Source organism: Dipodomys ordii, unplaced genomic scaffold (assembly GCF_000151885.1).
Source record: "Dipodomys ordii isolate 6190 unplaced genomic scaffold, Dord_2.0 Scaffold66, whole genome shotgun sequence".
NCBI lineage: Eukaryota > Metazoa > Chordata > Mammalia > Rodentia > Heteromyidae > Dipodomys > Dipodomys ordii.
The window spans coordinates 2,992,202-3,018,463 of record NW_012267282.1 but is presented as its reverse complement, the minus strand read 5'-3'; the positions used below and the strand labels follow the sequence as shown (position 1 = coordinate 3,018,463).

The 26,262-nt window shown below is 49.7% G+C and overlaps 1 protein-coding gene across 2 annotated transcripts; it reads left to right on the top strand.

Annotated features, from left to right (window-relative positions):
• Atp6v0a2 (ATPase, H+ transporting, lysosomal V0 subunit a2) lies at window positions 1–22,874 on the top strand. 2 transcript variants are annotated; one of them, XM_013023184.1, is made up of 20 exons: window positions 1–223; window positions 3,848–3,926; window positions 5,498–5,595; window positions 6,651–6,788; window positions 7,452–7,540; window positions 9,053–9,179; window positions 11,925–12,007; window positions 12,082–12,175; window positions 12,725–12,937; window positions 15,023–15,173; window positions 15,308–15,444; window positions 15,860–16,047; window positions 16,138–16,228; window positions 17,210–17,328; window positions 18,029–18,239; window positions 18,341–18,460; window positions 19,245–19,364; window positions 20,595–20,712; window positions 21,645–21,816; window positions 22,544–22,874. In XM_013023184.1, exons 1-20 carry the CDS (start codon window positions 107–109, stop codon window positions 22,647–22,649), a joined length of 2,571 nt encoding a protein of 856 aa, XP_012878638.1. In that variant the 5' UTR covers window positions 1–106; the 3' UTR covers window positions 22,650–22,874. The 2 variants fall into 2 exon arrangements, with proteins under 2 accessions (XP_012878638.1, XP_012878639.1); XM_013023185.1 differs by having other exon boundaries at window positions 22,549–22,622.
• Window positions 22,875–26,262: the final 3,388 nt, after the last annotated feature.

Below are 26,262 nucleotides of genomic sequence, written 5' to 3'. Positions count from 1 at the left end.
TGTGGCGGCGCCGGAGAAGCGGCCGCGGTGGCGGGACGCGGAGCCCCATGGTGTGGGGCCGCGGCCGGACCGCAGGAAGAACGGGAGGCCCGGACCGCCTGGGAGCATGGGGTCCCTGTTCCGGAGCGAGAGCATGTGCCTGGCGCAGCTCTTCCTGCAGTCGGGCTCGGCCTACGAGTGCCTCAGCGCGCTGGGCGAGGCGGGCCTGGTCCAGTTCCGAGACGTGAGTGTCGCCCGTCCCGCCCGCGTCCCTGCCCGCGCCCCCTCCGGCGACCCCGGCTCGGCGGCCGGGCAGCCTGTCCAGCCCCCTCCGCCGGCCGGCCGGCCCTGCCGCCCAACTTCCGGCCGGGGCTGAGGGAGACCCGGCGGGCCGCGCGGAGCTCTCGGCCCGCGGGCCGGGCGCGCTTGGCACGCAAATGGTAGATCCGAAACCCGCGCTGCGGAGGAGCCGGGCGGCGCGGTGGCGACCGCGGGCAGGTGGTTTTGAAGGGGAAGTCAGGGAAGGCCTCCCGGAGGAGGCGGCCTGTGGGCTGAGGAGGGAGGACGGGCATGCGAGGGCTGCCGCAGCTCCGGCAGCCTTCTGGCCGACTGACACCTGTCATTGCGCGGTCAGGACCCAGCCCAGTCTTTATGCGTGGAATGGAAGTGATGTCCGCAAGTAATAATAAACCCTTGTTTATGCAGACGATTACTTGTTCATTGTTTGTCCCCACCGTGGACCGCCAGGCTCCCGGGTGAGACCTTGCCTGATTTGTTCACTTCCCAGCACTGGCACAGTCGCTGGCGTTTACTGGCATTCGTGAGGATTTGTTGAATGAACAAACTCTTCTTGGGTGCTTGTCTCACCCAGGCACTGTTTTTGGTGCTGAAGTCTCGGTGTGAACCGAACAGACTGAATCCTGGAGCTCAGAGTTGATTGTCTGGGTGGGGACCGTGAACACACCCTGATTCCACCTGAGATACCCTGGCTAGGAAGGGAGTTGGAGCCTGCTGGCTCAGCCACCTGCATCCAAGCAGAATGGAAATGCGCTGGGGCCTTTATACTCCCTGCCGGTTCCCCTCATCTTCTGGGGGCTCCTTGCAGGGTGCCGCACAAACTCCTGAACTATACAGTCCGGTGCCGCTGAGGGGGGCCCTCTGGTCTGTGTCACTGTGGCGAGTACTCCGGAAAGGCCAGACTTGTTCTCTGTCAGGTAGATCTGAAGCCAGGGACAATTCAGAACCTGTAATCTCAGGTTGGGACAACCGCTCTAATCACCACAAAGATGGGTTTCCTTAGTGCCATCACATGTGATTGTCCTGCTGTCAGCAGCACCATGCTCATCAGCCTGGGTCCCAAGTGCACCCCTGTTTCTGGGCTGGATCACTGACCTCCGCCCTCCCTGGCTCCTCCCTTTGTCTTTTCTCTTGGTGGGAGGGGGCCAGTGGAGGATACCCTCAGAGTCAGCCAGTGGGAGGGGTGTCCCATGACAAACTGGCATTAATGGGGAAGGAAGATCCTCTCTCTTATTTAAGCCCTGTCTCAGCTCCTCAAGTCTCTGCTGCCTCTCCTGTGAAATGCTTATCTTAAAAGGGTTCTGGTGCTGGGTGTGGCTCATGTGGTAGAGCCCCTGTCCATCCTTGAAGCCCTGAGTTCAACCCTCAGAACCACTACCACTACATAGAAAAAAAGCTCTAGAGCAGGAGGTAGGGGCCACGTGGGTGATCCCAGCGCTTATCAGAAGACCAGAACCAGGGGTCTAGGTTGAAGTATACCTTCACATTTTTTTATTTTTAGTTTGCTTTTTAGTAGACTGAATCTCACTATGTATCCTGGCTTGCTGGAACTCAGATCTTCCAGCTTTAGCCTCTTTAGTGCTGGGATTACAGGGGTGTACCACCATGCATGTACTTTTTCCCATTAGCTTTGAATTAAGATGACTGCAAGTAATAGCAAAACCAAACCTGATCATTGTAACCCATATGGCAGAAAACCATCCACTGCAACACCAGGTATTTACTTCTTTATTCAGATCTTGCTGTTGTAGAACCAGAGCATTCAGTGAAAGATGCGCACTTTACTGCCGAATTAGTTTTGCTGGAGAACAGTTCTGATGCATGGCTTCCGCCCCCTTCCTAGTTGTGTCAGCTTTGGTAGGAACTTGAAAGTGGTCTCTGCACATTAACATGGCCTCCAGAAAGGGAAGGGAATGTGACAAACAGGTGAAGTCTGAATGTTGTCTTTCTTCTGGTTAATGCTTAAAACAAACAAGCAAACCGTGTTGTCTGATTGGTTTGTGAGAGTACCTAGCATAAACACTGGACAGAATAAAAAGAATTTTCACCGACGATGCCTCTCAACATGAGTGAAAGGCATCGTATGATTATTATGTAACTAGCTTATGTCCAGTATGGGACTTGTTTTTGTTGCTGTGGCACTGAGGTTTCAAACTCAGAACCTCAGACTTGTTGCAGGTGTTATACCACTTGAGCCAGGTCTCCACCTAGTAGAGTTACAACTTTATTGAGGTGCATCATAAAATCTACCCATTTCAAGAATGCAGTTCACTGTTTCTTCAGAAAGTTTACCAGTTACCTGACATGGTTTTAGAACATCTCTCACCCTAGGAAGCTGGATTCCTTAGACTTGCACACATAATCTTCCTTCCCTCAGCCGAGGCAGTGCTGTTCTCCAAGGGTCTGTGTGGAGGTGCCTGTTGTGGGTTTTTCCTATTTGTGGAATCATGCAGCATGTGAGTTGGGTCTGGCTTCTTCCACTTCTGAAGGTCACTGGTGTGTCTGCTTTGTTCCTTTGTCTCAGTAGTATTCCATGCAAGGGATTTGGTCTGTAGTTTCTTTGCTCAATTTTCTATTGTTAGATTTTTTTTTTTTTCTTGGTTGGCCATGGAGCTTGAACTCGGCCTGGGTGCTGTCCCTGAGCTCTTTACCTCAAGGAGAGAGCTCTACCACTTGAGCCACAGTGCCATTTCGTTTTCTGGTAGGTAATTAGAAATAAGAGTCTCATGGACTTTCCTGCCCAGGCTGGCTTTGAACTGTGATCCTCAAATCTCAGTCTCCTGAGTAGCTAGGATTACAGGCATTACTATACTTCCTCTATCCCTGAGGTTGGTTTTTTATAACTTTTCCCCATAATAATGGTTTTCTTTCCTTTTTTAATTTCATCATGGGATATTTTAGGCCAAAGGATATCTTCTGATAAAAGAGTTGTCAGATGGTTATCCAGAAAATTTATTTCCATTCTATAGTAGGTAAGACTTGTTCTTGTCCCAAACCATGACCAGTAATATTTAAAAAATAATGGTCATAGCTGGGCGCCAGTGGCTCAGGCCTGTAATCCTAGCTACTGAGGAGGCTGAGATCTGAGGATCACGGTTCAAAGCCAGCCCGGGCAGAAAAGTCTGTGAGACTCTTATCTCCAGTAAACCACTAGAAAACAGGAAGTGGTGCTGTGGCTCAAGCGGTAGAACGCTCGCCTTGTGCTGAAGAGCGCAGGTATAGTGCCAAGGCGCAGAGTTCAAGCCCCACGACCGACCAAAAAGAAAACGTCAGATGTGATAATATACAATTGTAATCTTAGCTACTCAGAAATAGAGATACTCTGAAAGGACTAGAATTCAAGTCCAGGCTAGGAATATCTCAACCAACTAAAAGGCTCAGGAGTATGGCTCAAATGGTAGAGCACCTACCAATCATGCCTAGGTTCAATTCCAGTACGGCCAGAAAAAAAAAAATCGGAGGGTTGGTGTGTATGTACAAAGTCCTGGGTTTGATCTCTAGCATCAAAAATAGATAAAAAATAAATTTTAAATTTTAGAAGTTTAAAGCAAAATTTCTGTCCTTTCCTCAGCTTAACCAGAATGTCAGTTCTTTTCAAAGAAAATTTGTTGGTGAAGTAAAGCGGTGTGAAGAACTAGAACGAATATTGGGTAAGTTTATTTTTCATTTTAGTGTAAATAGTTACTTTTATCTAATAAACCTGTACCTTTTAGAAAAACTAGAAAATATAAACCAACAGAAAGGAAAAAAGATATAACTCATATTTTCCGTTCAATGGTAATCACTGGGCTGGGAAGGTAGCTCAGTGGTAGAGCGCTTGCCTTGCATGCCTGAGGCCCTGGGTTCGATTCCTCAGCACCACATAAGCAAAAAGAAAAAAGCCGGAAGTGGCTCTGCGGCTCAAGTGGTAGAGCGCTGGCCTTGAGCTGAAGAGCTGAGGGACAGCGCCCAGGCCCAGAGTTCAGGCCACACGACTGGACCCCCCCCCCCCAAAAAAGGTTATCACTATTGTGTGGATACATAGTTTTTTTAAAATATTGTTTACCATTCTTGTATAAAAATAAAGATTTGCACTGTAACAGTCAGGTCATTTTGTTATTTGGTAGCCCTTACTATGTGTAAATTAAGAACCTTTTTAAAATTTTTTTAAAATTTTGGTTGGTCGTGGGCCTGAACTCTGAGCCTGGGCACTGTCCCTCAGTTTTTCAGCTCAAGGCTAGCGCTCTACCACTTGAGCCACAGCGCCACTTCCGGCTTTTTGCTGCTTATGTGGTGCTGAGGTGTTGAACCCAGGGCCTCATGCGTGCAAGGCAAGCGCTCTACCACTGAGCCACCTTCCCAGCTGAGAACCTTTTTTTTCTTTTCTTTCTTTCTTTCTTTTGCCAGATCTGGGGCTTGAACTCAGGGCCTCAGTACTGACCCTGAGCTTCTTTGTGCTCAAGACTAACACAAGACCACTTGAGCCACAGTCTACTTCCAGCTTTTTCTGTTTATGTGATACTGAGGAATTGAATCCAGGGCCTCATGCATGCAAGGCAAGCGCTCTACCACTGAGCCACCTTCCCAGCCCCCCTCAATGTCATTTTTATCGGCAGTATGTGGGTTTGCACCCAAGGCCTTGAGGTGATTAAGCAGCTGCTCTACCATTAAACCCCACCCTAGACCCTTCATTTTTGATAGCTGCATAGAATTTCATTGTGTTAAAGCCCTGTGACTTATTTATCCATTCTTTGTAGTTTATGACCTTAGGACTGTGGCTGAGTGCTAACTGACTACTTAACAGCTATCATCTAGGTGGGAGGGGGAGGGTACAGCTGAGTACTGGCCTGGTAACACTTAACACTCTCCACCCACCTCCTTGGGGCTTCTTTTATGAATTAGATCCTGTGATCTCTGGTTACTAAGGGTTGGATTTTTTTGTTGTTGTTGGTTGAGGTGCTTGAATTCTGGGCCTGGGCGCCATCCCTCCCCTCTTTAGTACAGCTACTTCTGGTTTTCTGGTGGTTCACTGGAGATAAGAGTCTCACAGACTTTCCTGCCTGGGCTGGTTTTGAACCAAGATTCTCAGCTCTCAGCCTCCTGAGTAGCTAGGATTACAGGCATGATTTGCTCCATGGTAGGATGTGGCCCAGAAGTAGGTGGAGCTGCAAGGCTGGCATTTGGAAGACTGGCTTTTCAGTGTTCTCACTGTGTATGTCATCTGTTTAACTCTTGCTTTCAGTGTACCTGGTGCAGGAGATCACCAGAGCCGACATCCCTCTGCCCGAAGGAGAGGCTAGTCCTCCCGCGCCACCCCTTAAACAGGTCCTAGAAATGCAGGTAACATGGGCCCCTGGGCACAGAATCACACATGCCTTTCTGCCTTCTCCACACAGTAATGTGAAAACCACCACTGTGCTAACATTCAGTCATAGATGGTATGTGGATGCTCAGCCCTTTTCCATCATGGGGGGAAGGACCCCCTTGCTGTTGTTCCACAGAGGCTCAGCAGATTATGTCTTGGCTTCTGTCCTGTGATGCTTCTTCATACATGCGGTAGGAAGGCTTCTCCCTGGTTGTCTGGGAAGGAGGCATCTTCCACAGGTGATAAGTGAACTCCAGAGAACTCTGCAATGCGGAGTAGAAACCAGTCATCTGGTTTGGCCTGTTGGATAAGCTGATTATGTCATAATTACAGACACTGATAGTTTTCATAAAGCAGGGCACAGTACTAGTGTAGAGTAAATATTGTGTGTTAAGTGATTGGCTTTCATTGGCTCAATGGTATTGGCTTTCATTGGCTCAATGGTATGGTCTTATGTATCTCTGGGTCTATTGTTTTAGTACTTACATATTGATAAGGATGCTTAATATGGGGCTGGGAATGTGGCTTAGTGGTAGAGTGCTTGCCTAGTACTCATGAAGCCCTGGGTTTGATTTCTCAGTACCACAGAAGTGGTACTGTGGCTCAGGTGGTAGAGTGCTAGACTTGAGCAAAAGAAGCTCAGGGACAGTGCCTAGGCCCTGAGTTTAAGCCCAGGACTGGCCAAAATAAATAAATAAATAATTTTAAAAAAAAGAAGAAATTCCTAGGTTGCAAATTAGAGGACATGTAGACTTGATGTGTGGTGCTGAAGGAAAAGACTGGAGAGGTTCCGAGATTAGAGCTGAGGTGCCACTCCGGTACTCAGTCTGCATAGCCTACGAGGTTTTCTGTCACATGCAGTATGAACTTCACAAGAGTGATTTGAGCCTAGGATGAGGGTCAACGAGGCACCTTTCCATCTTGGTGTTTTCTTACTCTGTCGAGTCCTGCCTTTTAAAAACCTCCCTTAGCAGCTTACCAGATAACTCTAGGAACTGAGCCAGCTCTAGTGATGGCTGCTTTTCTGTAGGAGCAGTTGCAGAAGCTTGAGGTGGAGCTGAGAGAAGTCACCAAGAACAAGGAGAAGTTGAGGAAAAACCTTCTGGAACTGATTGAGTACACGCATATGCTGAGGGTGACCAGGACCTTTGTGAGGCGGAACGTTGAGGTATGGGCAGTGTTTAGGCTCCTTCCCAGAGGCTGCGGATGCTGCTTGCCTGCATGTGTGTGCGCATGTGCGCGCGTGTGCGTGTGTGCACATCCATGCACTGCTTCCAGCTGATGCACTTCCAGCACAGCATTCTTCTTCATTTGGGGTTTAAGATGTGAAGAGCGCCTGCCTTTTTCTGGGGTGGCTGGTTTTAGCCACCACAGTACTTCCTATTTGTGAGATGCTTTTGTTTTTCTTAAAAGAATCTTAATGATCATGGGAAAAAGTTGGGCAGTGGAAGTTGAACTCTAAATTTTAGTTCTTCCAAATTGCTAAGGGAAAAGGAAGGTGTGTAATTTAGAGAACGGAGGACGGTTTGCAGAAGGGAGCTCACACGTGCCTGATGCACAGCACCTGCACCAAGCGGCTCCCACTTGGAGGTTTGGGGACTTTCAGCGTTTGTTCAGACTTTCCCCCCTGTGTGGTATCCCTGGTGCCTCCAGGACCTCGTGTGAAGAAGGCTCAGTCTGCACTACGCTGAGCTGACGTGGACAGAACAAGTGGTCCCCTCGAAACAGGTCCCCTGGTCTAGCTGTCATCTCTGGCAAAGTGACTCTTTTGGATGAAGCCACGACAGTGCCATGGTTAATGACACACACTTGGTCTTCCATCTCTTTCTAGTTTGAGCCCACTTATGAAGAATTTCCTTCCTTAGAGAATGATTCTTTGTTGGACTACAGCTGCATGCACAGGCTAGGAGCCAAACTGGGGTAGGTGTCAGTGGGGAGTGGGTGTGGGGGGGATAGTTGTCAGTTTGGGTTAAGTGTGGGAGGGTGGCTGTCAGTGGAGGGTAGTTGTGGGTGTAGTTATAGGGGGAGGTGACACCAGGGGTAGTAGCAGAGGGTAGGTGATAGTGCAGGATAGGTGTCAGTGGAGGGTAGTTGTGGGGGGTAGGTGGGAAGTAGTTGGGGGGTAGGTAACTGTAGGAATAGGTATCAGTGGGGGGTAGGTGAGAGGCTGCTGAGGGGGTAGATGTCAGTAGGAGGTAGTTGGGTAGGTGGGGAATAGTTGGGAGGTAGTTAATTGTAGGAGTAGGTGTCAGTGGGAGGTCGGTAGGAGGCTGCTGAGGGGTAGATGACAGTAGGAGGTAGTTGTGGGGGGTAGGTATCAGTGTAGGGTAGCTGGGGGGTAGGTGTCAGTAGGGGTAGGTGGGAGGCTGCTGAGGGGTAGATGACAGTAGGAGGTAGTTGTGTGGGGTAGGTATCAGAGGAGGGTAGGTGTGGTGATGGTAGGTGTAGGTGGGCTCCTGCCAGCCTGGGGTTGTCGAAGACTGGCCGAGGCTGGTGGGTGTTGGGGGTGGCCTGCCTGTGGGGTCTGTGGGTGTCAGTGGGGTGTCTGGTGGGGTTTAGTTGGGAGAGCCTCCTCTAGGCAGTTGTGCTTTCCTAGGGGACTGGAAGTGCCCTGCCACCCTGCAGTCATTTACTTTGGGGTTTCAGCCCGGCATGCTTTCCAGGTGGCTCTCTGTGCATGCACAGTACTGGGGATTGAAACTCAGGGCTGTGTCCTTGCTAGGCAGGTCCTTGAGCTTTGTCCCAGCTCTTTCATTTTGATTTTCTGTCTTTGAGACATAGTGTCACCAACTTTGCCCAGTCCTTCCTTCCTCCACCTTCTGAGTGGCTGGCATACAGCCTGTGCCACCATTTTGGTCTCCCAGTGTAGCCCTGTTAGCTTCCAAGCCAGGACCCTCCTAGCTCAGTCTCATGAATGCTGGGATTATAGGTGTATACCACCACTCCTGGCATAGCTATCCTTTAAAAGGCCATTTCAGAAACATTTTAGATATCATGTTAAATAAATGTTTTCAGCTGGAGAGTATTCAGACTGCCTTTGCTGTTTTGTGAATAATGGAAATGTGACTGGGCACAGTGGCTTAAGCCTAGCTACTTGGGAGGAGGAGATCATGACATCAGGGTTCAAGACCAGCTGGTACAGCAGAGTTCTTGAGACTCTTAATAAGTGGTGGGTTTCTGTATCCCAGCCCTCTGAGGAAATACCATTAGGGGCTCCTAGTGTGAGACAGAATGTGACATTCTGTCTCAGAAAAGAACAAAAGGACCATCAGAGTAGCTCATGTGATAGAGCCCCTGCCTAGCAAGTACAAGGCTCTGGGTTTAAGTCCCCAGTGCCATTAATAAAGTACAAATGGAAACTACCATTCTGTTAATGCAACTTGGTAATACTGACTTCTTTGAGTCGACTGCAGGTTCTTCATTGTCTTACAGATTTATATCAGGCCTAATTCACCAAGGAAAAGTCGAAGCCTTTGAAAAAATGCTGTGGAGGGTCTGCAAAGGCTACACCATCGTGACCTACGCCGAGCTGGATGAGGCCCTGGAGGACCCTGAGACCGTGAGTACCTGTGCAGACTGCTGGGAGACAGCACAGCAGTGTGGCCCGGGCCTTTCCCTCAGCGGGGTGACAGGCGACTGGCCCTCAGCGGGGTGACAGGCGACTGGCCCTCAGCGGGGTGACAGGCGACTGGCCCTCAGCGGGGTGACAGGCGACTGGCCCACAGCGGGGTGACAGGCGACTGGCCCACAGCGGGGTGACAGGCGACTGGCCCACAGTGGGGTGACAGGCGACTGGCCCGCTCCCCCGAGCACCCAGTCCAGTCCACCTTTTTCACGTATTCTGAGGGCCCATGCTTCCACTCTGCACCTTAAGCTGGAGTCTCACCCTCTCCTTCAATCTGTCCTGCCACACCTGTCTTGCACACCTGCCGTGCACATCTGTCCTACAAGCCTGTCCCACACACCTGCCCTGCAGACCTGCCCTGCACACCTGCCCTGCACACCTACCTTACACACCTGCCCTGCACACCTACCTTGTACATCTGCCCTACAAGCCTACCCTGCACACCTTCCCTACACACCTACCCTACATATCTGGCCTGCACACCTACCCTACACACCTACCCTGCTCTGACCCCTCCAAAGCTCCCTGTTTCTAAGGACTTGGACAAGAACTCCTGGGGTATCTGTTTTTTGCTCACAGCACTCAATGCCCTGCAGATCTAGTGGCCTGCATTTGGAAGAAGGTAGTGTGGCAGCTTCTCCTCCCTGCCACCACTGGGTCAGGTTAGCCACATCTTCCTACCTCCAGGTTGCAGCAGCCCTGCACCTGCCTCCCGCCTACCTCCCCCCCCCCCATTATGGTCTCCTCCCAGCCCCCACAGTGGTCCTGACAGTCTTCCACCCTCTACCACCTGCAGTGGTCGGGTGCTGGCACGTCTCTGACTGCTGTTCCTGCTGCCATCTGTCCATCCCTCTTGCTTCTGACTGTGATCCTCCTAGTTTTCCTTTTGCTGGGAAAGAGCTCCCCGAAGTCCATAGAATTCTCTCCTTCACGTGGCCAGCACTGCACTGGGGCTTTGCTTCCTTACAGCCTCCCTTGTCCCTTCAAGCCTTATTCTCTTCATCGTCTGTATCCCTCCATGTCTCCTGGTACCTCTGCTAGTGCTTGGCAATAGAGTCAGCTCCTAGTCAGTTTCCTTGGATTTTTTTTGCCATGCCTGAGTACTGTCCCTGAGCATCTTTTGCTCAAGGCTTTTTCTGTTTACATAGTACTGAGGAATGGAACCCAAGGCTTCATGTATGCTAGGCAAGCACGTTACCACTAAGCCACATTCCCAGCCTTGTTTTTTTTTAGTGCTAGAGATCAAACTCAGGACTTCATGGATACTAGGCATCCACTCTGCTACACTGTGGCATTCCTGTGTAGATTTTTTTCTTTGTGCTGATACTGGGACTTCAACTAAGGGCCTCTTGCTCTCACTTAGCTTTTCCTTTAATGCTGCTATTTTACCACTCAAGAAATTTCCAGCCTTTTGCTGGTTAACTGGAGATATGAGTCTCGCAGACTTTCCTGCCTAGGCTGATTTCAAATTGGGATCTTCAGATCTCAGCTTCCTGAGTAGCTAGGATTACAGGTATGAGCCACGGGTGCCTACCTTCCTGTTTAGTTTTTTGTAGAATTCTATTTTGTTGATATTTGCAAATTCAGTTGATTCTTGTTATTGGCAGTAACTGTCCTTTTGAGCCACTGTGGGTACTGAGTTAGCAAGTGTGGACATCAGGTCCACCGCTCCAGTCACCAGTGTCAGAGTAACCTTGATATTTGTGTTTTATTTAGATACCTTCTTTTCTCTTTTATTTATTTATTTTATTTATTTATTTATTTTTGGTCGGTCGTGGGTCTTGAACTCTGGGCCTGGGCGCTGTCCCTGTGCTCTTCAGGTCAAGGTGAGCACTCTACTGCTTGAGCCACAGCGCCACTTCCCGTTTTCTAGTGGTTTATTGGAGATCAGAGTCTCACGGACTTTCCTGCCTGGGCTGGCTTTGAACCATGATCCTCAGATCTCAGCCTCCTAAGTACCTAGGATTGCAGGTGTGAGCCACCGGTGCCCAGAACCTTCTTTTCTCTTTTGAACTCTGGGCGTGGGTGCTATTCCTGAGCCTTTGTGCTCAAGCTTAGTGCTCTACCACTTCTTCTGGCTTTTTGTGTTTAATTGGAGATAAGGGCTTCTTGACTTTCCTGCCTGGGCTGTCTTTGAACCACAATCCACAGATCTCAGCTTCCTGAGTAGCTGGTGTGAGCCACCAGTGCCAGGCTAGACACTTTGTTTATTATGTATTGTTGGTTCATTTACATTCAGCTCTTGGCCAACAGCGCTGTAATTCATGCCAATTGATTGAGGCTTCTTCAGCACATGTATTTCCCAGCAAAGCTGTCTTACCATGTGGCACTAGACAGCACTTCAGCGTTCTTGGTGGACATTTTGACCAGCAAATTACCAATAGAAAGCTCAGAAAGATGTCATAAATAGCCTGAGAGAGGACACTTGGTTAGTGGATGAAAGCTGGGGCAGGGGTGGTGACCTTGTTGGGGTTCACCAGTCCATAGCAGGTGTTGAAAGGTTCTTGCTGCTCTGCAGGTCCAGTGGGAGTGGGATGAATGCTGGCTGTGGGGTTGTTTTAGCAAGCAGTGAGTGTGCAGATAAGAGGACTGTGCTTACTGAGCAATTGAGTGTATTCGGTCTGAGCTGAGTTTGGGCTGCTCAGGAGCACTTACCTGTCCTGTATTTGTTCTTCGTAGGGGGAAGTCATAAAGTGGTACGTGTTTCTGATATCTTTCTGGGGAGAGCAGATTGGCCACAAGGTCAAGAAGATCTGTGACTGGTAAGGAGAGAAGCGCCTAGAGGCCCCCCGAGGGTCTGTGCTCAGCAGGCACTGAGGTCCATTCTGTCTTCCAGCTACCACTGCCACCTCTACCCCTACCCAAACACGGCCGAGGAGCGCAAGGAGATCCAGGAGGGGCTGAGCACTCGGATCCAGGATCTGTACACGGTGAGGAATGGGCACAGAGGAGCAAGCTCGCTTGCTTGGGGGAAGGTCTAGGATGTCATGAGGTTGCAGCTGTCTACCTTCCATCCCTCCCTTATGAAAGCGAGATTTCAGCAGTCTCTGCAGTGAAGGCACTGGGGCTGGAGGCGTGGCTTCACATCCAGCACCACAAAATGATTTGTCAGATTGTCTGTCATTGATGACTACAAAGCATGAGGAACCCACATGGAAGTGGGGTGTCACTGGCCGCTCTGCTCAGACTTGCAGGCAAAACATGCATTTCAGCAAAAGGGGATTTCTTGGCACAAGGGCTGGGTGGAACTTGGTGAGAGTTCCAGAAATGGGGGCTCAGAATGTTGGCTGGGTCCAGTAGGTGAGCATGCGCACGATGACAAGGTCTAACATTCTGTCCCCAGGTCTTGTTCTCCCTGCTCAGCTGTTTTCTGCCCACTCTGGTGGTTTGCTCCTGGAGGCGGGTGCCTGGGGGGCTCCCTAAAGTGGGTCCAGACTGTAACACATTTGAGGGCTGAACGCCGTGTTTGCTCTCCCCAGGTGCTTCACAAGACAGAGGATTATTTAAGGCAAGTGCTGTGCAAAGCTGCTGAGTCAGTGTACAGCCGTGTCGTGCAGGTGAAGAAGATGAAGGCTATTTACCACATGCTGAACATGTGCAGCTTCGATGTCACCAACAAGTGTCTCATCGCTGAGGTCTGGTGCCCCGAGGCGGACCTGCCAGGCCTGCGCCGCGCGCTGGAGCAAGGCTCGGTGAAGCTTTTTTTTTGTCAGTTGTGGGGCTTGATCTTTGGGCCTGGGCCTGGGCGCTGTCCCTGAACTCTTCAGCTCAAGGCAAATGCTCTACCACTTGAGCCACAACACCACTTTGGTGGTTAATTGGAAAAAAGAGTCTCACGGACTTACCTGCCCAGGCTGGCTTTTGAACCTTGATCCTCAGATCTCAGCCTCCTGAGTAGCTAGGATTACAGGTGTGAGCCACCAGTGCCCAGCAGCTCTTTCGTTTTTTAAGATTGGGTCTTTCTAGGTAGCTGAGGGTAGGCCTGGGGCTCAGAATCCTCCTGCCTCAGCTCCTGGGCATTGGGATTTCAAGAGTGCACCCCACACCCAGCATTTTACATTGCTGTTTGAAATAAGTAGTATGAACTGTAGAGCCGTAAAGGGCTGGGCAGTGGCTGCCTCCGGCAGCCTCCTTGCTGAGAAGAACTGTCATGTCTGTTCTGCCTCTGTTGCCCCCTTTCCCACAGAAGGTTTCATGCTACTCACATTGCCTGACTCACGTGACGTGTCACGTGTCCCCCTTTCAAGACCAGGTGGCTTGTGCAGCGCCATGTTTCACCTCACAGTTCCTGGCCTCCGAGGCCATCCTGAGTTAGAAATCCCATGCAGTGAGTAGCACTGGCCTTAGCGTCTCCTCCAGGTACTTGCTACCCTGTGCGTGTGCTGGCTTGGCTCGCACTGCCTGCACCTTTCTGAAGAATTTTGCAATTTTTTTTTTTTTGTCAGTTATGGGGCTTGAACTCTGGTCTTGGGTGTTGTCCCTGATCTCTTCAGCTCAAGGTGAGCGCTTTACCACTTGAGCCACAGTGCCACGTCTGGTTTTCTGCTGATTAATTAGAGATAAGAGTCTCAAAGACTTTCCTGCCTGGACTGGCTTTGAACTTTGATCCTCCAATCTCAGCCTCCTGAGAAGTTAGAATTGCAGGAGTGAGCCACTGGTGCCTGACATTCCTTTTTTTTTGTAGAAACTTTGCCTAGTTTTTCTTAGCATATATTACTAGTACATAGGAGTTTCACTGTGATAGTTCTGTGGATCCACTTTGACCTTCCTACTTTGCCCATTGTCTGTTGGATTGTTGGACTTACTAACTTCTAGTGACCTTTTTTTTTTGGTCAGTCATGGGTCTTGAACTCTGGGCCTGGGCACTGTCCCTGTGCTCTTCAGCTCAAGGCGAGTGCTCTATCGCTTGATCCACAGCGCTGTTTCTGGGTTTCTAGTGGTTTATTGGAGATAAGAGTCTCATGGACTTTCCTGCCTGGGCTGACTTTGAACTGTGATCCTCAGATCTCAGCCTCCTGAGTAGCTAGGATTACAGATGTGAGCCACTGGCGCCCAGCTCTTCTCTTTTTTTTTTTTTTTGGTCATGGAGCCTGAACTCTGGGCCTGGGCGCTGTCCCTCAGCTCTTCAGCTCAAGGCTAGCGCTCTACCACTTGAGCCACAGCACCACTTCCGGCTTTTTTCTTTTTTCTTATGTGGTGCTGAGGAATCGAACCCAGGGCCTCATGCATGCAAGGCAAGTGCTCTACCACTGAGCCACCTTCCCAGCCCAAGCTCTTCTCATTTTTAAATCAATAAACAAATCAATAAATACTTCAGAAGAATCATAAGCCATATAGAATTTTTGCTATCTGTATTACAATTACTAAATTATGATGATTATTTATTTACTTATTTATTTAGTAAGGTCTTGCTCTGTAGACCAGGTTGCTCTCAAACTTGAAATTCTATTGGCTCAGCCTCCTATGTTCTGAGATTATAGGCATGCATCGCCACACCAGCCTAATCTCTGTTTTACATTGGTGACTCCGGGCCTTTTATCCCCATGCTCCTCACGCCCAGCTCCTTCTCTCCTCCCCTTTGCCTGCAGCTCTGTTCCCGTGCTTCCTCTGGGAGCCATGGCCCCAGAAGATGCTGTGATGAGACCTCTTCCTCCCTCCTTTGCTGCCCTCTGACCTCTGACCATTTCAGTGCAGCCACCACAGGCTTCTGCCCGAAGCAGTGTGGCTTTCTAACTTCGTTGAATGGCATGTTTCTCCTTTTCTTTTCTGTGTGCAAGAGAGAGAGTGGGGCTGCGATCCCTTCATTCATGAACACTATCCCCACCAAGGAGACGCCGCCCACGCTCATCCGCACCAACAGGTTCACCGAGGGCTTTCAGAGCATCGTGGACGCCTACGGCGTCGGCAGCTACAGAGAGGTGAATCCAGGTGGGCGTCCAAGCGCACAGGCCTCCTGTTGTGCTTCCCCACTCAAGGACTGGGAAAGTGGGCAGTTGCTGGGGATGTGGGTGTCCTTGCAGTTGTGTTGGCATGGCTGTGAGTGTCCTCCATCCTCCCCACAGCCCTCTTCACCATCATCACGTTCCCGTTCCTGTTTGCGGTGATGTTTGGGGACCTGGGGCACGGCTTCGTCATGTTCTTGTTTGCCCTCCTGCTGGTGCTGTATGAGAACCACCCCCGCCTGAAGCAGTCCCAGGAGGTGAGCCGCGCCCGCTGACCGCCACACCCGCCACGCCCGCTGACCGCCACACGCGCTGACCGCCACGCGTGCTGACTGCCCCACCATTGCTGGGGCGTTTTGCTTTTAATTTTAGTTAAATTTTTTAAAAATTTTACTTCTTTCTTTTTGTACCAATGCTGGAACTTGAACTCAGGGCCTCACTTTCTTGTTGCTTTTTTTTTTCCTCACAGTTTTTTTGTTTTGTTTTCTCACAGTTGGTGGCTACCACTTGAGCCACACTTGCGTTTGTGAGAGCTGCTTTTAAAATGCCAGCTTGGGGTTGTCTGTGTGCTGCAGAGGTGCGCACCTGGCACCTGTGAGTGACAGAGACCTGGGTCAGGCCAGGCGACCCATGTGGCATTAGTCCTGTCACCACGTTTTCCACTTTGCACAGATCATGAGGATGTTCTTCCACGGCCGCTACATCCTGTTGCTCATGGGCTTGTTCTCCGTGTACACTGGCCTCGTGTACAACGACTGCTTCTCCAAGTCCATGAACATCTTTGGCTCTGGGTGGAATGTGTCTGCCATGTACAGCTCCAGCCACGAGGCGAAGGAGCAGGAGAGCATGGTGCTGTGGAAGTAAGTGGGGGAGCTGCTGGACTGCCACAGAGAAGTGGGGTGATCAGATCGAGAGGCCCCATCCCTCACACCTCCCCTTCCCTCTCACAGTGACACCGTGGTCCGCAGCAACAGGGTTTTGCAGTTGAATCCAAGTGTCCCTGGAGTGTTCCGAGGTCCTTACCCTTTCGGCATCGACCCTGTGAGTCCACCCGGGTGTCGGGGTGGCCCTCCTTTCCCAGTGCCACCAGGGATTCGGGGAGCCTTTGCAGATTCCTTCTTCATCTATGTCAATTATTTCTTCCCTTGGTCTACAAAGAGTGTGGCGCGGAGCTGGCGTCATCATGGTGCTTGTGCAGCCCTGCTGTAATCCTAGCTACTCAGGAGGCTGAGATCTGAGGCTCACAGTTCAAAGCCAGCCCGGGCAGGAAACTCCGTGAGACTCTTATCTCCAATAAACCACTAGAAAACTGGAAGTGGCGCTGTGGCTCAAGCAGTAGAGTGCTGGCCATGAGCTGACGAGTACAGGGACAGTGCCCAGGCCCAGAGTTCAAGCCCCACGACTGACAAAAAAAAAAGAAAGTTGGAGTGGGATTTGGGGGAGAAGGCCAGATAGGGGTGTGGTAATCTGCATACCTACAGTTGTCTGAAGGTTTCACACAGCTTGCTGGGGTAGCTATCACCTGTGTCTGTGCCCTTGTAGAGCTCTCCATGGGGTGTGGGGGACATGGGTCTGTGGAGTGTGGGATATGGGGGACACAGGTGTCTGTTGTCTGTGGGATGTGGGGGCCACGGGTGTCTGTTGTCTGTGGGAGTGTCGGGGACACGGGTTTCTGTTACTGTGGGGAGCAGGGGCCATAGGTGTCTGTTTGTGGGGTGTGGAGAACACAGTGTCTGTTCTTAGGTCCCACCTCCCTCCTGGCAGATGGCCCCCACACCAGCGTGTTTTTAGCTCACAGGCAGGGATGGGCAGGGGAGCCATGTGTGGCTTACACTGGCTGTCCTCGTTCTCCCCCACTCCCGTGGGCTCAGTCTTTGGCCTGCAGTGAGTGTGTCTGGCCCTCCTGCCTAGGCTGCAGGCAGGGAGACCATGGTGTTGCTTCCCTTGCCATCTAGAGCCGCGTTCCCAGAATCTCTGTGCAAGGAAATGAACGTTTTCTCTTGTGTTTTATTTGGTCTTTAGATTTGGAACTTGGCCACGAACCGCCTCACTTTCCTAAATTCTTTCAAAATGAAAATGTCTGTGATTTTAGGAATTACTCACATGACTTTCGGTGTCATTCTGGGAATATTTAACCACTTGTAAGTACAGATTTTTCTTCAGCTATGTCTATAGGTTGTTAGAGATTTCTTAAATTTGGCTTCTGGTGGGCTGTGCTGAGTGGATGCAGGGCCAAGTGTGTTGACAGTGTGACTTGGCGCTGTTAGTTTCTCTGTGATCAGTCATTGCTTCACTCAGCAGGATGTTCTGGGCATGCACTGTGCCAGGCACCGTCCTGGCACTGGGTTTCAGCAGTGCGGGGCAGGAAGAGGATGCGTCCTTGTGGAGCTTATAAGTTAGAAAGCATTTTGGTGTTAAGAGTGATTAGAGCTAGCGTATTATGAGTAAGAGATTGCATGTCTTTCCCTAAACAGACTGCTCATTGACATTACCAGATGTAGTTTGTCATTCAATGTGGTTGCTTTAAATTGTAACGTAACTGGAGACCTGAAGAGCTTTTACAACCCTTTCTTTACGACAGAGCATTTTGGAGGCAGATTCAAATCTGCAGGCTTACTTTAAGGGGAGCAAAGACTCCAGATAAAGGAGCCATGGTGAAAGCTGTGGTGGGCCTGGCTGGCGTCCCCCTCCTCCCTGGGCACCTCTGTGGGCAGACCCACAGCACCACAAAACCATGAGCCATCCGGACAAGCAGAGCCTCAGGACGGGCCTGTTGCCTTGTCACTAAGCACTTCACCCAGCCGACCCCCGCTTTGTGGTGATGGCTCCCTCCTTTCCCAGGCACTTCAGGAAAAAGTTCAACATTTACCTGGTCACCATCCCAGAGCTGCTGTTCATGCTGTGCATCTTTGGCTACCTGATCTTCATGATTGTCTACAAGTGGCTGATCTACTCGGCAGCCAATTCCCGGGATGCGCCCAGCATTCTCATCGAGTTCATCAACATGTTCCTGTTCCCCACTGCTGACACACGTGGCCTCTACACAGGGCAGGTGCTCAGTCTGCCTCCCCCTCTGGGAGGGTTGGGAAGATTGCCCCTCACCACATTTCCTAACACCTCCATGTTCTCGTGCTTCCCTGGTGTTCCCCACAGAAGCACGTCCAGAAGCTGCTGCTGATCGTCACGGCACTGTCAGTGCCCGTCCTCCTCCTGGGAAAGCCACTCTTTCTGTTGTGGCTGCACAATGGGCGTGGTTGCTTTGGCATGAACCGGGTAAGTGGGTCTGTGTGTGCCTGTCGAAGGCCTGGTTCAAAGCCAGAGCCTTCTCTATTGCAGGCTTCACGAGACTATCATTCGTCTGCAGCCTGCATTTGCAAACCAGACCTTGGTACCTATTAGGCAAAAGTCCCCCACCCCACCCCCATACTCTCTACTCAGGATTCTCTGTGCTGGGAAGTGCCTTGTGGAAGCAGACTCATAATATCTGCCCTGTGTCTGGCCTCCCATAGCATAATGGCCTTAACTTTTCATTTGTGTTATCTCATATATTGAATTTTCCTTTTTAAGTCAGTATAAAAGTTTCTTCTGTGGATATTTTGTGCCATGTCTATGCATACATTTGTGGGTGGGTACTTTACTGTTTCTGGCTTTGGGCTTTTGTGACTGAGGCTTCTATGAACATGATTGTTCTGATACTTACTCTTCAAGTCTCAATTTTCAGTTCTTCTAGTTGCATAGGAGAAGCAGGGGTGCTGGATCACTTGGCACTGCTGCTTATTTTTGAGGAATCACCCCAGTTATTTTGCATTTACATTTCCACAGCAGTACACAAGGCTCTGTTTTGTCACATCATTACCAATGCTCATTATCCTCTCTGTCTCTCTTTCCTCCCTCCCCCTTTTTCTTTCTCCTTTTCTCCCCCTCTTAGTCACCACACTAACTGGCATGAAGTGCTCATTTTCTTTTAGGAAGCTTTTCTTCACAAAGCTGAATTGCTGAAGCAAGGAGTGATTCTGTTTGGTCGCAGCCTTGTGACGTGTGCTCTTCTGCTTGCCAGAGTGGCTACACACTTGTGAGGAAGGACAGTGAGGAAGAGGTGTCTCTACTCGGGAGCCACGATATCGAACAGGGAAACAGCCAAGGGGAAGATGGCTGCAGAGAGATGACGTGTGAAGAGGTAACTTTTCACTCTGTTGTTCATTTCTCTAGCTAAGTGTGTGATTATAAACAGTAATTAGAGATACGAGGAAGTAGCAGCATTACTCTGAACTTCCTGGGCGCCGCTTTGGTCCTACAATTGGTGCTATAACCAAAGTCTGGATTTTCATTTTGCACTAGAGTATGTAGTGTCGGCAGTGTAGGTTATGGGAAGCAGCTTTCGGGTGGTGAACATGGCATCAGTCAGGACACCCTGTCCCACAGGACAGGTAAGAGTGGGCTTCCGGGCTTGATGGCAGCTCCTGGGTCTCCCATTCTGAGAGGTCTTTATTAAGCCTTTGTCTTTATAACTGTATTTTGTATTTTAAATTTGGCCCTATGATATTGCTTAATAAAGACTGAACAAACCGGATGCAGTAGCTCACACCTGTAAATCCAGCTACTCAGGAGGCTGAGATCTGAGGATTGTAGTTTGAAACCAGCCCAGGCAATAAAGCCCATGAGACTCATACCCATTTTAACTACCAAAAAAGCCAGAAGTAGCTATGGCTCAAGGGGAGTGCTCTGCCTCTTGAGCCAAAGCAGCACTTCCGGTTTTCTAGTGGTTTATTGTAGATCAGAGTCTCACAGACTTTTCTGCCTGGGCTGGCTTTGAACCATGATTCCTCAGATCTCAGCCTCCTGAGTAGCTAGGATTACAGGCATGAGCTACCAGTGCCCAGCTACATTTTGTCACCCTTATGAGATGTAGTGTTTTAATTTGTGATGTTTAATAAATCATAGGCTGGTAGAACCAAAAAGCAGATCTGGGATGCACTGGGGTACCTCGCCTAGTGTCCCCTCTTTCCACTCTGGCCTCTTCTCCACATGTCCCTTGGCACCTCTACTGGCTTTTCTGCTAACCAGGCACATGGCATGCTGTATACACCTGAGGTTCCCGAGGGCTTTTCCATTGTAGATGCCCCTGAGGCCTGGACTGGGTGAGCTCTGTGTGGGTGTAGCCATCGTCACAATCCCACTTGAGGCTCAGGCAGATGGGGGTGCAGTGGGGGTGTGAACCCCTCAGTCACTGAGTTGGTGAGTGTGAGAGCTTCCAGCAGGACTCAGATCCCTGCTCACGGCCTCACTTGTAGCATGTTGTTACCATTTTCCAAAGGCCAGTCCCTTCCTCGTGGTCCCACCAGGGTCATGCATACCAATGGAACAAGCCTGGGACAGTGTCTAACACGTTCTGTGTAATGTCTCTCAGTTCAACTTTGGAGAGATCCTGATGACGCAGGTGATCCATTCCATTGAGTACTGCCTTGGCTGCATCTCCAACACCGCGTCCTACCTGAGGCTCTGGGCGCTCAGTCTGGCGCATGCACGTAAGTTGCTGCTCCTATCCACTGGGGTGTTAGGTGAAAACTCACAGCACTGCAGGAGATTTCCTGCAAACAGCACTGTCTCACAGCTAGTGTGTGAACTACTGCTGGGTTGCTTGAACATAACTTATTATTATGTGTGTCTCTGGTCTCTTGGTCAAGACTTGAAGTGAAAATCAGGAGACTTCCTGGCATTCACAGCATCACTATCAGTACTGTTACAGGGTTGGGCCTCGCTATACTTTGTTCAACCCTGCCTTACTGAGAACAGTTGCTTATTTATCTCAAGGGGAACCCTGAAGCAGTGCTGGTTTGCAGTGTAATTGCAGGAGGGCCTGCTTGTTGGTTCAAGCACAAGTGTTTTTTCCCTACTTGGGTTAGATCATGCTTACTCTCAGCATGATAACTCCAGACTCAGTTCCTCTCATGGCTTAGTAGATGTGAACACGTGTGTTCGAACTCACAGGCTGCCCACTCCCAGCTTATACTGCCTTAGTATTACCCATGTGCTTTGTGACAGGGTGTCTGTCTGTCCTGTCTCTTTGGCCTGTGTGGTGGTCAGCATGGCTTCCAGTGCAGGCACAGGCAGCAGAGTGGCAGTTCTGTCGCTTCCTGTCTGGTGAAACCCACAGACAGAAGTGGACAATCAAGGGAGGGCACTGGCCGGCCAAGGGAAACACAGGGTGAGGCCCAGAGGTTCCAAATTGTTCTATACAGGGAGGGTGCAGAGGCCAATCCAGACTAGAGCAGAACACGATGAATCAGAAAGATACTTGTTCTGCATCTGGTGCCCTGGTGAGCAGGGCAAGGGAGGTGCCAGGGCTGCAGATGAGCTACGCTGACAAGGGAGGGAGGCACGTTAGTACTCCCTGCTTCTGATCTCTTAAAAGCAGGTCTGTGGTTTTTCATACTGTGCTGAACAAACTCTCTTTCAGAGCTGTCCGATGTGCTGTGGGCCATGCTGCTGCGCGTGGGCCTGCGCGTGGACACGACCATGGGGGTCCTGCTGCTGCTGCCCGTCATGGCACTCTTTGCTGTCCTCACCATCTTTATCCTTCTGGTCATGGAAGGGCTCTCAGCGTTCCTCCATGCCATCCGCCTCCACTGGTGAGTGGGGCTGTCCATTTGAATTGGTGTGCACACGTGCACTCTGACTGCCCAGTCACACTTTAGAAACAAAACACAGTTTAACTACTGATGGTAGTTCTGCTTATGCTCAGAAAGTAATTACTTAGCTTTCATACTTTCATTACTTTACTGTAAAATACCTCTCAGCTCTCAGGCTGTGCGTGTGTGTGCACACGCTTTTTCTGGGGCTTGAACTCAGGGCCTGGGCACTATCCCTGAGCTTCTTTTTGCTCAAGGCTAGTGCTTTACTACTTGAGCCACAGCTTCATTTCCTGCTTTTTTTGTGGTTCAGTGAAGATAAGAGTCTCATGGACTTTTCTGCCTGGGCTGGCTTCAAATCATAGTCCTCACTTCTCAGCCTCCTGAGTAGCTAGGATTACAGGCGTGAGCCACCAGCACCTGGCTTTCAGGCATTTCTTGATGCTTGCATACATGTGCACACAGTCACACTTACCTCTCCAGCTAACTGTGCTGTACATCCAGTGACCTAAATGGAAGAGGCTCTGTTGTGTGTGTCTGGGGTTCGCTAGCTTTGCTGTCACACGCAGAAGGTGAGGCCAGGCAGGGTGTTTAAGGACAATTGTCTGACAAACCTGGTGTGTGGGGCAAAGCAGTGTTAGCACACAAACTTTGTCTTTAACTTTCAAATACTGTTTTAATGTGACTTCCAATCTCCCATGAATATATGTCCTTTGCTTTTTTGCAGGGTAGAATTTCAAAACAAATTCTACACTGGTGCGGGCACCAAGTTCATTCCTTTCTCATTCAGTCTGCTCTCATCCAAATTCAACGGCGACGACACCGTGGCATGACCATCCCGCCAGCCCGACAGACTCTCAGATCCAAAGAGAATTATCATGTTAGAGATTCGCTCGCCAGATTTAGGCTGGAAAAGCTCTGTCTTCATTGATTGCCTTACAATACAGCAGATGATTCTGTAAGCTGCACCTCTCCCTCAAGTTAATTATCTTGTAATGTTGGCCAATTTGGACCTATAAAGTTCTTTTGGTTTTTTATTACAAACAGAAATAAGTTAATGCCAAGTGTTATGTTAGAAGTTATTTTTTTAAATGTAGGCTTAGAGGAGAGAAGCCAATTTTGAATGGCCAATCAAAAATGGTCTTAGATATTTGATTCCTTTTAAATCTTATTAAAAAATAGTTATTCTTTCACCTGAAGTTGTCAGATAGTATTTTCCAACAGCTAAAGTTTAGCATGATTTCTTTAAAGATTTTTTTAATGGTGAATAATCAAAAGATTCATATTCTGCTTAAGAATATGCAACTGAGCTTGGTGATGCATGCCTATAATCTGAGCTCTCAAGAGGCTGAGGATAAGGATTAGGAGTTCAAAGCCAGCCTGAGCTTCATAGTGAGATCTTGTCTCAAAAAACAGAGAGGGCTGGGAAGGTGGTAGAGTGCTTGCCTTGCATGCATGAGGCCCTGGGTTCTATTTCTCAGCACTACATATGCAGAAAAAGCTGGAAGTAGTGCTGTGGCTCAAGTGGTAGAACACTAGCCTTGAGCTGAAGAGCTGAGGGACAGCACCCAGGCCCAGAGTTCAGCCCCACGACTGACCAAAAAAACAAAACAAAACAACTAAAGAGTGTGTAGCTCAGTGGTAGAGTGCTTGCTTAGCATGTACAAAGCCCTGGGTTCAATCCCCAGCACTTCAAAAAAAGAATATCCCAGACTTTTTTTTTAATTGTATGCTGTCAAGATTTCGAATAGAGGATTATTTGTACAGTTTTTTTCTTGTTTTAATAAGTGGGGAAAATGGGATGTAATAACACAACGAATAGTTTTCCCACTTATGTATATATTTTTTAAAAGACTCTTATCCTGTTATTCTCATTTAAAACCAATTATGATCATTGTCAGTTTGGAAAGATAAACTGTCCTGAGCCTTAAGACCCAGTGTGACTGCAGAAGCTATCAGAAGGGAACAGTTCGAGCTTAGTGACCAGCCTGATGATGTCGTGGAGCCAGAACCATTTATACTGAGTAAAAGAAAGGTAAAAAGTAGTACTTGTATATTTTTATAGTAAAGTATAACTTAAGGTATTTTATCCTGAAAATATTTCACTTGTCCTTGAGGACAGTTTAAGTTTTTTACTTTCAGACTAATTTTCAATAAAAGGTCTGAAGACGGTAGTTACTTATTGAAACCTTTAAGCACTATTCAGATCAGTTGAAAAGTAATTCTCATTGTGCCATTCATTTATCATCTTGAATTTAAATTCATTGATTCACTTTCATGAATCTGAGTTGGTCCTTTTGAACAGTCTGGTCTGTTCCATAGCTTTGTAAACTATGTCCAACTTTCCAGTTTTACTTCAAGTGGTCATAGATAATTATTTCCCAAAAGAAATCCCACGTGTTGGTACCATCAGTGTTCTGAGTACACATTTCTGTGCTCCCCACCTTTCCGGCGGAGCACCTTCATGCCAAGCCAGGGTTGAGGGGTGCTGTACCAGAGATTGATCTTTGCAGGTTGTTTCAAGGCGTATGTATAAGGGTGAATTGAACATCGTTACAGCTGTGACTGTAAAGTGAAGCCTCTCTGCTTCTAGACGAGTCTGTGCTGCTGGGGGATACAAGTCGCCTAGGGCTGCTCATCCTTCCTTTTGCCCTTCAGATTTAATATGATGATGATGAAGGAACTCTGGCAAGGGTCTGCCCCAAAGTTTCCTTCCCCAGGAAGATGTGGTGCTGGGCTTTCTGCTGGGCGACCATGAAAGCTGAGTGATGAGACTCAGCTCCAAACCCCACCTGGACTCAAGCCCCCACAGCTGTCACTGGTGTCCCTGCATGCTCAGGATCCTTGAGGCTGCTCCACCTGGCGGCAGGGGGCAGCTGCGGACTGTCTGCGAGCTTGGGTTTAGTTGCTCTTTTGGCATATGTCATGGGCTGCTGTGGTTCTAGTGGATGTCTCTTAGGGTGCAGAGTGGTGAATGTGTAGAATGCAGTGACATAAGTGAATTCTGGTCCTACTGTGTGAAAGCAACTCTGGGAATATAGTCAATAATGGTGTTTTAAAAAGAAAGATGTAAAAAATTCCATTTCTGAAGTGGTGGATCCTATGGCGTCGCCCGGGTGGCAGCTCCAGCTTGTCTAGTTTTGGTTCTGTTGTTGTACATGCCATCGTCTCATAGCCGTTGTCCAGAGGGAGAAGGACAGGTTGTCTGAATGGCCTCCACGTCTACTTCCCTGAGCTAAATGTGCTCTGTGTGAGCCTGGGCCTCCCCTCTGGGCAGGAGGGCAGCAGGCTCGCGCCCACTTCCCAGTGCTCTGTCTGCATCCCTGTATCCCCCCCTTTTTTTTTTGTTAGTCGTGGGGCTTGAACTCTGGGCCTGGGCGCTGTCCCTCAGCTCTTCAGCTCAAGGTGAGCGCTCTACCACTTGAGCTACAGCGCCACTTCGGGTTTTCTGGTGGTTTACTGGAGTTAGGAGTCTCACGGTCTCTCCTGCCCGGGCTGGCTTTGAACCTCGATCCTCAGATCTCAGCCTCCTGAGTAGCTAGGATTACAGGCGTGAGCCACCAGCGCCCGGCCCCCCCCTTTTTTTTTGAGATCCAGTCTCACTGTATTGTTCAAGCTGGCCTTGAACTTGCATCCACCTGCCTCAGACTCCGCAGTCACTAGGATGCTAACACTTTGAAGGGTATTCGATGGCAGTATTTTCAGTGGGTTAGAAAGGCAAAGATTCTACAGCCTAAGGAACTCACGGTGGTGAACTAAGCGTCCAGATCTAGAGCCTGACCCATTCTGGAAAACAAACACGTAGCTCCCATCGCGTTGTGCAGCTCGTCTTTAAAAACAAAGTTTCTCCCTTTAGGTTGTGAGGTTGGCTTTGGCATCATGGGGTCTCAGGTTCTCAGGGACCTTCACTCGGGATGGACACAGGTGCTGTGGCTGAGCTTTGAGACACTCAGAACATTGCAGCTAGCTCTTTATGAGACTTTTTCCCCCTTTTTTTTTTTTTTTTTTGCCAGCCCTGCGGCTTGAACTCAGGGCCCGGGCGCTGCCCCTGAGCTGCTTTTGCTCAAGGCCAGCGCTCTACCATTGAGCCGCAGCGCCACTTCCGGCTTTTGCTGTGTCTGTGGTGCTGAGGAATGGAAGGAACCCAGGGCTTCAGGCAGGCTAGGCAGGCGCTCTGCCTCCGAGCCGCTTCCCCGAGGGGAGCCGCTTCCCCGAGGGCCGGCGCGGTGGAGGGGCCGCTCCCGGGCAGGGCCTGCCGCGCACCGGACCGCCGGAGCCGCCCTGCCCCCTCGGCTCCGAACTTCCTTCGCTCAGAACAAATAAATCTATATTCTTAAGCCGTGCTGTGGTGCATTCTTGTTTGTGCCTGGCTTGGCCTCGGACCGCGGGCTGGCCAGCCTCCGCAGGTCCCTGGCCGGGGCGGCAGGTCCGCCTGGCCTCGGGCCT

What these genes read in the sequence shown, in the direction of transcription:
- Atp6v0a2 (XM_013023184.1), top strand. Translation starts at nt 107, where the DNA reads ATGGGGTCCCTGTTCCGGAGCGAGAGCATGTGCCTGGCGCAGCTCTTC. An exon ending in TTGTGAGGCGGAACGTTGAG is followed by an intron (nt 6,789 to 7,451) that starts GTATGGGCAGTG and finishes ATCTCTTTCTAG; the next exon opens with TTTGAGCCCACTTATGAAGA. An exon ending in CTACAGAGAGGTGAATCCAG is followed by an intron (nt 15,174 to 15,307) that starts GTGGGCGTCCAA and finishes TCCTCCCCACAG; the next exon opens with CCCTCTTCACCATCATCACG.